The 12,699-nt window shown below is 38.9% G+C and overlaps 1 protein-coding gene across 7 annotated transcripts in view; it reads right to left on the bottom strand.

Annotated features, from left to right (window-relative positions):
• Positions 1-12,699, bottom strand: part of NLGN1 (neuroligin 1) — a 456,846-nt gene that overhangs the window by 356,096 nt on the left and 88,051 nt on the right. Inside the window, exon 2 of one of the 7 annotated variants that reach the window (XM_024221213.1) lies at positions 1,040-1,073. The exons of the other annotated variants lie outside the window; for them this stretch is intronic. Within the exon in view, the coding sequence (XP_024076981.1) occupies positions 1,040-1,073 (34 nt within the window). The remainder of the gene's footprint in view (positions 1-1,039; positions 1,074-12,699) is intronic. 7 annotated transcript variants of the gene reach the window in all.

Genomic DNA, 12,699 nt, shown 5'->3' with positions numbered 1-12,699 from the left:
ACTTAGGATCATGCTTTTAGAGACGTTGGATGTCATTACTGGAGGGGCTGGAGACTGAAGAATGATCTGATAGGACCTCATAAAATGGTTGGGTAGAGGGTCTTTTGGTTTTCTTTTGTGGGAATGTCTGTATAGTGACATTTTTGTCATGGGAAATTTAAATGAAAATATTATATAGATACAATTTTAATCATGAGTTTCAACTTTGACAGATATTTAGAGCTGTGCATATGTGCCTATAAAGTAAAACAAAAGTCTTAAACAGGATTTCTGCTTCCAGTGTATAAATATACTGACACTTGTGCAAATATTCTTAGCTACATGCAGTATGCTTCGTTGTCATTGAACATATAGTGGGAGAGCTAACTATTTAATCAAGGTCAGGTGTATATAATTAACTGATGAATATATTTAATTGAAGTCCACATATGAAAACTAAAACAAATTTAACAAGACTACTACTAATCCACTAGGACATCATGACAAACAGTAACAGTTCTACAAAAGAAACATAACATGACAAGAAAAACTGTAGCATTTGTCACGAGTGGTTAAACAAGTCAGTACATATTTTGTTTGTTTGACCTATCCATGTTAGGTATTGTGATTTAAAATATTAATAAGGCTATAAAACATTAATGAGAAAAATAAAATAAATTTATACCTCAGAAGATAACAGTCAGCTTTCTAATGCTGAAGTAAGAGTTTATTATTTGCAAAGGGGTCATTTTGCTAAAGCTTTGCATGAGAAAAGCACAGGTGTGTCTTTCTCTGTCAAAGGTCCTTGATATAGAATCTCCTTCCTAGAGAAGGTCCATCAGAATCCTTTACTGACTACTTTAGGAATGCTGAAAACCCCTTGTATTTCATTTGTTCCTAATAACCGAGACTGATATTTCCAAACCAGTTTAGGGAATTTAGCAACAGCTTCCATTAATTTTATAATAGTATCAGTTTTAAAATTAATGGAAGATATTGTTAGTAAATATTAATCTTTTATTATTCTTTTTATATCAAACTCTCGATTTCTTGACCAGACATCACAAAATCTTTTCTTTTTTTAGCCAAAGGTGCTGGCTAAACTCTACTGCTAAAGATGGTTTTGTTTTGGAAAAATGAATGCCTTTGTCCTAGAAGTCCTGTACCTCATTATACACTCTGAACTTTAGCTGACCCTATTGTGTTATCATTAAGCTGAATTTTAGTTGCACCTTAGCATGCTATTAAATAATGGATTGTGCATCCTTTGTACTCTGAAATCCAAACATGCAACAATTGTGGCTAAATCCGCGGTTTAAAAAACTCAGTCTGAATTATTTAGAATTCCTCCCTTTGTTTTTGACTCTCCCAGTCCTTTGCTTGCCCCAGTCCCTTATCCAGTTGGGAGCCAATTTCCTTGGACAGGGTGGGTTTTTAGAAGCTGCCTGTCTCTGTTCTGTATTTTGACTGGATGTATTATCTCTAGTAATTATTTTAAATCTATCTTTTGCAGTTTGATGCTTTAATGCTCACAATAGGTGCTCTATTAAATTAAATAATTATACACAGTGAATAAATATGTGGGGACCTTGTCTCACGAAACATACTGCAGGGAACAATCTTGTATTGGCAGACTAGGTAACTTTGTAGGTCTTTTTCATTTCTAACCTCTCTGATTCTACAGTATTTGTACTAGTATTTGAATATAAAGGTTAGCTGGACATTGACTTCTTCTGAAGTGAATATTCAGGGCCATACAATGCCCTTGGCTCACATTTACACATCACATTGACATCAAAAGGGATCCCCCATACAGGGTGAGGGCAGAACACATATAGCCCTTGGAATGCAGAAGGTGGACACTTGCATAGGGAAGTGAATGTCCTTTGGAAAGCTGCAGTAGCACCTCAACAGAATTATAACTAGGTGAAATTAAAGGCTTAGCCAATGCCATGTGGCTATAGGATGGACTCTGGAAGCATCATTTACTGAGCACTAATTTTTCCTATTTGTTTTCCCTTCTTTCTACCTCTTTTTTTCCCTCAGCCTTCCCTTTTTTTCCTTTTCCTTTTCTATTTTGGATTAATACCTTTTTTTCCTTCCTTTTCTCTCTCTTTCCTCTCCCACTATATTTTCCTTTTCCCACGTCTCCTTTTCTGTCTCTCCCTTTACCCCCATGCTTTTTTGCTACTTTCACTCCACCTGTGCGCCTTCCACTTTCTTTCTTCTCCTCTCTCCTGTTTTCTTCTTCATCCCTCCTTTCTTCGCAAATCATTATTTTTATTTCCTGTGGTTCTCAGTCAATTTTATCTGACTAATCAGTTTTAAGGTATGTAGCAGTACATAAGTTGCACAGTGCTAAGTTGGCAGTCTAAAAACAAACTCACTCCAGCTCCTCTCAGCATCTGCAGTCAGTGACAAGGAATTGGCAGCACAGCTATGTTAAGAGTCTGACCACATCAACCTTCTGACTTGTGTGGACAGCTTGAAGGATTGAGCCCCCTATTTTGTGCTACAGAAGAGTAGGGGTTTAGCGACCTCTGGTTTTGCTTCAGCGCACTCTGAAACAAAAGGCAATGAAAACTTCAGCCCGATCCTAAAGTCTCAGACTCCACATTATTTTCATTGCCCTTAGCAGTCGTTATGAGGCTACTGTGTTATCAATCTATTTCACTCAGTTTCCACAGCAGTCCTCACACTCATTTTCTTAGACCACTCTTGAGAAGAAGGTACTCCATAGCCCCCTGCTTTGTCATATGTTGCCTGCGCCCCACCCCCCAACCTTTATTTGAGACAGGTGGCTTATTCTGGAGTCACTAACTTCTTCACTAATAGAGAAGACAGCATTTCCTCATGCCAGACCTCTGAACGTCAAGCCACAGTTTTCAAATTGAGCCTACATTATCGGGATGGGAGAAAAAGAGTAACTCCATTGTTTTCCTTGACATCATGGGCTATTAACACTTCTCTAGGGCAACAATTTTCTATATTCATCTGCTATCAGCCATAAAATATATGAAATCCTCAATCCATGTCCGTTTACTGGTACAAGTCAGGAACAATTGAACTTACAGGGTGCCAAGAAGCCAAAATGCAGTAACAAATATGTTTCTCTGTATTAATCAATCAATTGTAAAGCCCTGTTGAGATCCTTGGATGAAAAGTGTTAGATTAGTGCTAACAGTTACTGTAAGAAAAAGTTGTTTGCTGAGTGCTAGTTTTGCAACACATAGTCTTTTGCTGACAGGCCAAGGTTTCTTCAGTGATCTATAAAAATCACTTCTTGCCAAAAAGCCTCATTTCTTTCTATATTATCGAAAGGTTTCTGATTTATTTTTCCTATAGCTCTGCCCACTCTAGGCCATGACATTTAATTATGGATTCTCAGGAAACCTTTCCCTCCATGTCAGAAATACCTTTTCCACAAGGACTCTGACAAAATGACAGCAGGTCCCCATGTCTCTGCCTGTCTACTATTAAATCCTGAATTAACGTAAGCAAACCCTGTCAGCTGTCAGGATAAACCATTCCACCTCCCTTTTCTTCCCCTCCTTCCCTATAGGAAAGCTACTACCCCGGCCTCTCACAAAGGGCTGGGTCTCTTGGTAGCCTTCTGTCATCAAGTTGATCTGGATCAACAATTTTCTATGCATTCTTTTGATGTTCTGCAAAATAATATAGTTTCCAGTTGACAAGCTAGTTACTGCCTGATGTTCTGCAGCAGCACTAAGAAAGCTACTTAAAGCCAGTCATAATTAAAAACACGAAAGAAAATGGTTTGACTTCAGCCATAAGTGAGGTCACCAAGGAAAACCACATAAGTGACTCATCCTACTATATATAGCTTCTACAGCACTTTTAAAACCAGTTGATTGGGTTTACCTTGTTGACCCCTTCAATACATAAACACAGCAAGATGCATTAGACACATCAGCATGTCAAAAAACAACTGAATTCCTTGCCTTGATCATACTCAATGACTCTAAAAAAAAAAAAAAAAAGTACTGTAAATACACAAAACTCTCTGGAAACTTACACTGAGATGGTTTCATAGAAAACATTCTGCCTCAAAACAGCTTCTTTGAATGTACACTTGGTATTTTTTGTCCATGTTGTGGCATTGGCACAATAATCTGAGAGCACCATTGTATGTTGTGACAGTGTCATCCTGCTCCTGTCTCTTTTCTAGTCCCAAACGGCTTGGAGACCGTACTCTGGTGCAATTTACAGTCTTCTCCCCACTTCCCGTATAAACTTGTGCAGCTCTGTATTTACAATAGCATACACTCCTTAGCTCACTCAGCCAAGGAGGGGGGAAGATACCTCTTGTGTTCCTCCAGAAGCTCTCTCCTGGCTCCAACTCTCAAAAACCTATCAGTCAGTCAGTCAGTGTCTGTCGCTCTCTTCCCCTCTGAACACGTCCTGCCGGTGCCTTTCTACTTTCTGGGCTAATGGGTTAATTAGCATTGTCATGCCCCCCAGCCCATCCCCATTCTATCAATTAGACCCAGCTTTGGCCCTCAGGTTTACTCCAGGGCACTTTAATTGGTGACCCATTGATCAGAGTACTGGTACAGATGCTGTTGCCAATACTCTATCACATATGTCTATATGATATTCCAAATATTAAGTTGGCATTAGGAGGAGCCATACAATTTCTCCCTCATTTGGGTAGGACTAATTTTGATTAGGAGTGTTTTTGCCTTCCTATGATAACATTAATAAAACAAGTTAAATATATTTGTAAATGTTTTTGAAAAGTTAAAAATGCAAAGAAGGTTTTTTTTTATGTAGAATAATGAGAGCATCAATTCATGACAGATGTGAAGGATCCATGGTAATCATCTATTCTGACACTGCTGAGTAAATGCGGGGCCAAGTAAATTAAAGGGACCCAGTAACTAGGGAAATAAGTGATTTAAGTGCTCATTGTTGCAACTATAAAGATATATATTCTGTCTGTTCTTTGATATATAAGATCATGACCCTGAAGCTTTTAAAATATATTAGGCAAGAGAATCTGCAAAATCCCTGAAGATTATTATCATCATCATCATCAATGGAAATCTTTTTCTGTCAGTTTGTGGGTTTATAGTAAAATTGACGTCACTATTAGACTGATCTAGAAGACTACATTTCACGGATCAATTTTCTGGCATACATTCTTCTATTTAATTTGCACAAAAATCTAATCTCTTTCTGTTTTAGGTATTTGAAGAGCACCCATCCCCATAGTATCGAAATGCTAGTTTTGACAATTTTATTTTCCAGATTTGGTTCAAAATCACTGAACCCATACAGCAAAGCCAACATTTAAAACAAAATTGGCATAGCCTCACTGTTTGTGAGATTTCATGGGAACTAGAAGACCTAGCACATGAGAAACTGTCAGAAACAGCTTGTTATAAAACAAAAACAAAGCCACAAAGCTCAGTTTTGAAAAATTCATGCCTATCTAGGGACACCAATATTTTTATTCCAAGGTCTCCTGAAACAGATGCCTGCCCCTCAAAGCAGTTTTGGATTAAATCTGTAAGTTTGCCCTTGTTCAAACTGAAACCAGCCACTTTTCAGTTGTTTTTGTGTTTTACTGTAAAACTGATTTATTCACAAGCACTAACACTAATCTATTGCTAGTATTCTAGTTGATTAGCTGATGAGATTTTTAATTGATAAACAAGCCACAAAATTTTAATGTTACATAATTATCTCTGTTAACTTTTCTGTTATTGTTTGTCTTGTCAACAAAGCTGGAGAACGTTAATAAGAATATTTGTGAATCGAAAACGCCCCCGAAGCCTAATTCACTTCTAAGTTTGAATAATTTATCTTACTTGTATTTATTTCATTTATACACACACAAGCTTTGAAAGTACTGGTGACTACATGGAAACTCTGCCGCAACCATAACTACTGCACAACACATATAAATAGCCTGGCAAATTAAATGCAGCTGATTTTTTAAAATCATCAATAAAACATGCTGTGGCACTTCTGTACCATGTACTCAAATTTTATAGCACACTCCAATTTACATGTTGTCATCATTAGTGTTAATATTTACATGCTCCAATCACACTAAACTAGCAGGTCCTTAATTTCTGTGATGTTTCAGGAGTTGCTCTAATTTCTGCCTCTCCATTTGTAGCTGGCATTGGTTCCCTTTTAGCTACTGAACACTGCACCTGGAATTCCAGGGGAGGGTGCAAAATCTGCACCTCTCACGTGCTGTTGATATTTATTAAATACTGTAGCTTCACTAAACTCTCCTTTCTACTTAGAGAAACATAACATTCAATTAGCAAGAAAATGTGTGCATGCTTGTACCAATCTAGCAAAACTAAACAGACAGATGGCAAAATGAAAGCAATACATTGTTGAAATGGAAGTATAAGAGAATTAAGCATCTGTATGGATCATCCACTTGGACTAATATAATCTTGTAAGGCATTCAGATACTATGGTGATGAGTGTGGTATAAGTAGCTAAAAAAGAAAGATTTTATTTATTTCAATTTATTTCTAGTGTAACTATCCTATGCACTGCATCCTACAGCTATTACAAAGCTTCTTCGGTGGTACTCAAGAATGTTACCGTATATACTCATTCATTAGCCCGTTCGTTTATAAGATGACCCCCCCAAAATGGATAGGTAAAAATAGCAAAAACTGTATGACCCTTTCATAAGCCAACCCTATACTTCAGGGGTTGGCAAACTTTGGCTCCTGGCCCGTCAGGGTAAGCCGCTGGCAGGTCGGGACAGTTTATTTACTTGGAGCATCTGCAGGCATGGAGCTCCTCAGCTCGCCACTTCCCGCTGCTCCCATTGGCTGGGAACAGCGAACTGTGGCCACAGAGAGCTGAGGGGCTCCATGTCTGCAGATGCTCCAGGTAAACAAAATGACAATGTATTAGATATTCAATTCAATGGTTCCACAGAGTTTAAAATCATCAAATTTTGGTGTAGACCTGATTATAAGCTGAGCCCCGGTCTTTGATGCTTCACTTTTTTACCAAAAATATTCGGCTTATGAACAAGTATATACGGTAGTTTATTTTTATAGTACAATGCCACTAAAACCTTTATATACTATCACCAATACCCACCCCTACCTCAGGATTTCCCAATCCACCTTTTTTAATTTCCACAGATTCCAGGTCCAGAAAGGACCATTGTGGTCATCTAATCTATCTGTATAACACAGGCCGTAGAAGCTCCCCTAAATGACTCCTAGATCATATCTTGTACAAAGATAGCCAATCTTGATTTTAAAATTGCCAGCGATGGAGCATCCACTGTAATCTTTGGTAAATTGTTCCAATGGTTATTTACTCTCACTGTTAAAAATGTATGTCTTATATCCAGTCTGAATTTGTCTAGCTTCAACTTCCAGCCATTGGATCATGTTATACCTTTCTCTGCTAGACTGAAGAGCCCATTATTAAACATTTGTTCCCCATGTAGGTACTTACAGACTGTGATCAAGTAACCTCTTAACCGTCTCTTGGTTAAACTAAGTGGACAGCTCTTTGAGTATCACTATCAGGCAGGTTTTCTAATCCTTTAATCATTCTCATGGCTCACCTCTGAACCCTCTCCAATTTACCATGATCCTTGAATTGTGGACAGCAGATCTGGACACATTATTCCAGCAATGGTCACACTAGTGCCAAACACAGAGGTAAAATATCCTCTCTATTCCAACTCAAGATTCCCATTTATGCATCCAAGGATCACATTAGCACTCTTGGCCACAGAGGCACACTTGGAGCTCATGTTCAGCTGATTATCCACCATAATCACCAATCTTCTTCAGAGTCACTGCTTCCCAGGGTAAAGTCCCCCATCCTGTAAGTATGACCTAAATTCTTTGTTCCTACAGGTATATATTTACAATTAGCCATATTTGCCCTTTTAAGTCTGGCTTTTAGGCCCCTATGGAGCACTTTGATCCACAGAGGCAGATCCTTCTGCCCATGCATCGTCCCATTGAAATGAATGGGGGTCAGCACATGGGGATCTGATTGCAGGATTAGGGGTATGGTTGGAATGCTCTTTGTGATACGGACTGTCTTTATCTCTTGTTTAGCACATTGCTGGTGCTAAACAAGTAACGACAACAAAATTAATAATAGCAATTATAGTAAATTAATTTAGACAGTAGAACAGAACAGATAATGTGAGAAATAAAGATTTACGGTAGAAGGAAATGAGAGCTATCATTCTGTTTGCCACTGTGCAGGCAACATGATTGATCTCCAGGGTGGAGCTGCCACTGTCAGAAAGCAGCTTCTGTCAACCAGCTTACCTAGGGGCTTTGTTGCCTGCCAGCCAACTCAGGCACAGGCTTTGCAGAAATCCATTCAGTTATTCTCCCAACAGCAAGTGCCAAAGTAGGAAAGGAGAATCCAGAACAAAATGAGGGGTTCTGAACCAGAAAGTAAGGAACCGACAACAGACTTTGACACCTAGAGATTGCTAACCAAAGATTACAACAGAAAGACCCTAAATAATTTTGTAAGCAACTGAGGGGAGTTCTGTTTCACATACATTCACAGTTTACGCACCAATTGCTGCCTCAATTCTGAATCTCCAGATTCAGTCTACACTGAAACTGTCACAATGGGACTTCTGTATTCTAGATAAGTTTAAGCAGATAGGATTGTATCATTTTTTTAAACTAGAAAGTTAGAACAGGATTCACTGAAACCTGCTTTTGAGCTTATTGTACTATGGATTTTGATTTTTAATTGATTGAAAATACTAAGAACATACTGAAAATGGGACAACTGCAGTGCGTCTTCTCACCCATAGAGTAGGAAGTTGTAACATCTTATTTTGATAGGATAATAAAAATTGTTAAATATTAAAAACAGTTCAAGATTTCTACTACATGGAAGTAAGACACATAGTGGGGCATCAAATACTTTCCATCGGTTTGAGTGATGGATTTTGATTCAGTAGCATTCTAAATTGCACAAGTGTGAATGACTACATTAGGTGTAGGGCAGGAGAGAATCAGACCCAAGGTCATCCCTACCCCATCTCCAACTGGAGAGTTAGCAAGTGCCATGAAAGGAGGCAGAGTTACTATAATGAAGTTGTCAGCCAGGGTAGGGATGGGTCCTCGTCTAAGGCCTGGTCTACACTCCGGAGGTAAGTGTAGACATGCCCAAACTGAGGAACCCTCTTCCCCCTCGAATGATCTGAGTGAGGAGAGGCAGAGATGCAAAGGGAAATACCACAGGAACCCAGTTTGTCTCCACAACTACAAAATTCTAGTAGACTACAAGGATTCTAAGGACACCATGCCATGGAAATGTCATGGGATAGGGTTTGGGTCATTGTTCTTAGAACTTAGTATGATTTTACTAATGCAGTTACAGAATACTTAGGCCTGGAAGGATTAGATTTTTATTAGTAAATGTCAGTTAATGTTGATTTCACTGTACACACAAGAACTAACAAAAATATTTCCATCAATAATAATTGAAAGTTACAGATAGGCAAAGTAAGAAAAATGCTGCTTGAGAACATATTAAAGGCTCACCTTAACGTGGACAAAACATGCTGTGATGCCAGCATTAGTGGAGGTGGTTTAAGGATATTTACTTTGTATAATTTGACATGTGTTGTTGACAATTTGTGTTTCAATGGTTTATAAAGCTTTAACTTTTTTAATCTAAGTTATTGTCTGAACCCCCCTATAATTTATTATAACTGTGAAAATGTAAATAAATAAAAATCTAAAAAAAGCTTAAAAATAAAAATCTAACTCTGTCAAGCCTAAGAATACTCTAGCCTAGAGAGTTCTGTGTGTATCCATCCCTAGCTGAGTTACCATTTAGCAGCCACAGGGAAAATATACACATTTGCTTAAAGAGTTAATTCATTCTCTTCATGACTGAAAATCATCTCTAAGGCTGCTCTTCATTTAGGCCTGGTCTACACTACGACTTTAATTCGGATTTAGCTGCGTTAATCCGAATTAATCCTTAACCCGTCCACACAACGGAGCCAGTTACTTCGAATTAAAGGGCGCTTAAAATCGATTTCTGTACTCCACTCCGACGAGCGGAGTAGCACCAAAATCGATTTTGTAAATTCGAATTAGGGGTAGTGTGGCCGCACACCACCGAATTAATGTGGTTAAAATTAATGGGGTAGTGTGGCCGCACACCACCGAATTAATGTGGTTAAAAACTGAATTAATGTGCTTAGTGTGGCCGCGCACAATCGAATTTATACAATCTGTTTCCCAAATTCGAATTATCTAAATTCGAATTAATCTCGTAGTGTAGACGTACCCTTAGAAACAAAACTGCCAGTAACACTCAGAATTAAACAAAAACTAAGAATTCCATGTTACTGTACCTGGAATGAGTTTATGCCCTGTGCCTTGCCAAGAAGTGGCAAACTTCAGAAAATATATATATTCCCATCCTTTGCCATTCCCAAGAATCCTCCATAAGAAAATTTAAGAAGTTACATAAGAGACAGTGCTTAATAATTCGTAAAAGGAGCTTAATGCATCAGAGCTGCCCTTCTGATTCAAAGCAACATTTTCTTTCTTTTCCCTTTCCCTCCCATTTTTTTTTTTACAGAAAAGAGACAGAAAGAGTCATAAAAAAAAAAGAGAGAGAGAGAGAGTAAAAGCCAGCTTTTTTCTTCAGCTCAGAGGTCTTGTACATTCGACAACTGGTCACACCACCATTTAGTTAGGTAAAATAAAACCAAACAAACCACAATTTGTCTCACAATGCTACTACTTTTAAAATTCTGTCACCCATTTCCTCCTATAAATCTATATTAAAAATCATCTATCCACAGCACTTATAGGCATGGCCTCAAAGAATAACTGCAAGAAGCATCTTAGGCCTACATTGACTGTGTATCCTAGGCAACCAAGTAATGGCTAAAGCACTGCAGTGTTTGTTTAAAACGTGATGTGGAAAGTAATCAGAGGGGCTTCATTTCTGAGGAAATTCCTTTTCAATGTAAGTGTCTCACTGTATTATAAGTGGCGCTGTTTCCCCCACGACAGTTTAGTTGTCTTGCCATTTCTATTATGAATCCCTATTTTCCTAGGTTTGTAACTTGGCTGTAAAAATTTGTTCCTGGCAAAAAATGTGGCATGCAAAGGTCTGGCTCCATCAACTTTGTTGTTGTTATTGACAAACTAACTAAATAAAATGTCTTGCGCTTTTTAAGTAAAAAAAAAAAAGTGCAAAAATAAATAAATAGATGTCTGCCCACAAAAAAAAAAGAAAAAGAAATTAGATCACAAAAATGTAGTTTGACAAACTGCTAGTCCACTGTTTGACTTCTTTTTCAATTCTGAAGGATATGAAAGTATAATGAATGATTAATGCTCTGGTAAAGCAGTAGTCCCTTTTCTAATAAATTTAATCAGTATTTTTTTAGGCTGCGCTCTAAAGGGATCACCAAAATAATATGGGCCAAATTCTACTCTTAGTTATGCCAGAGAGAATTTGGCTCTGTATGTTTAGAAAACATTATATGTACTTAAAGAGCGTTTGGTCTGTTTATGGTGTCTCTGTGAGGACTCTGGTTCCAGATTTACAGAGCTATGTGCCTAATGGGATTTACAAATGCTCCAATGCAAGTTAGGTGCCTAATTCCCATTGAAAGTCAATAGACGTTAGGTGCCTAACTCACTAACCCACATTTGAGCTGGGAGGTGCAATTCACAGCTTGCTAAACATACCCATGTGTCAAGATCCTGACTAGGGGAGTAGGAACCAAGGATCAGAGCAGGGTCAAACCTGAAGCTGAGTAGCACAGGAGTTCATAGTCAAGTTCCAGGCCAGGATCAATAACAAGGATCAGAGTCCGTGTCAGCCAAGGTCAAAGCCAGGAGTTCAAGAACTGAGAACAGCCATGGTCATGGAAGCTACTGCAGAAAATCCACAGTGTTACCTAGATACTTTCTGGGATGCCCCTGGGGTTTATATAGGACAGGGATTCAATCAGGAGCCACGAGGCTGCTGCCTGTCTGACTCATTGAGGCAGGACTTCCTGTGGTCTGTGTTGTCAACAGGTCATGGGTAGTGGAGCATAAGCTGGTTACAGCTGCTGCTGAGTAGTAATATGGAGGTGTCTGCTACCTGACAACACTGCACACACAGATTTGAGACCCACTGGGCCTTATACTACACTAGCTCTACTTAAGCTAGCATCTAAAAACAGCAGCCTATTCATATGGGCAGCAGCTTAGAATACCAACCCTGAGTACTATTCTGCCTGTCCCTCTTGATATGTACTTAAGCAGTAGCCTGAGGTGCCCTGGGCACATTGCTATTTTATAGATGCTGGCACAGGTACATTTACAGAAGCTAGGAATCACATCTCCCATCTCAAATGTACCCATAGGAACTTTTGTAAATCACAACACATGCCTATAGAAAGTAGGCGTCACAGGACGTGCTGCATAAGAGACACAGCGTAACAGTACCGTGGCCCTCTGTTTGGCCAAGCCTTCTATTTAGCCCCAGGCGTTGCCCCAGGACGTTGTCTGGTCAACCACACAGACATTGGCCTGCTGCAACACCAGACCCTGCTACATCTCCAGCCTGACTCTGACCCTGATTCCTGCCTCTCGACTCTAACCTGGTATTGCTTCTGAATTCTGGTCTTTGACCCCGGCCTGACCCTGACCCTTGCTTATGGAACCTGGCTCTTGAGATCCCTCCAGCTTC

The sequence above is a fragment of the Terrapene carolina genome, unplaced genomic scaffold (genome assembly GCF_002925995.2).
Source record: "Terrapene carolina triunguis isolate 2854851 unplaced genomic scaffold, T_m_triunguis-2.0 Scaffold88, whole genome shotgun sequence".
NCBI classification, from domain to species: Eukaryota; Metazoa; Chordata; order Testudines; family Emydidae; genus Terrapene; species Terrapene triunguis.
This window is presented reverse-complemented; position numbering and strand designations above follow the sequence as displayed.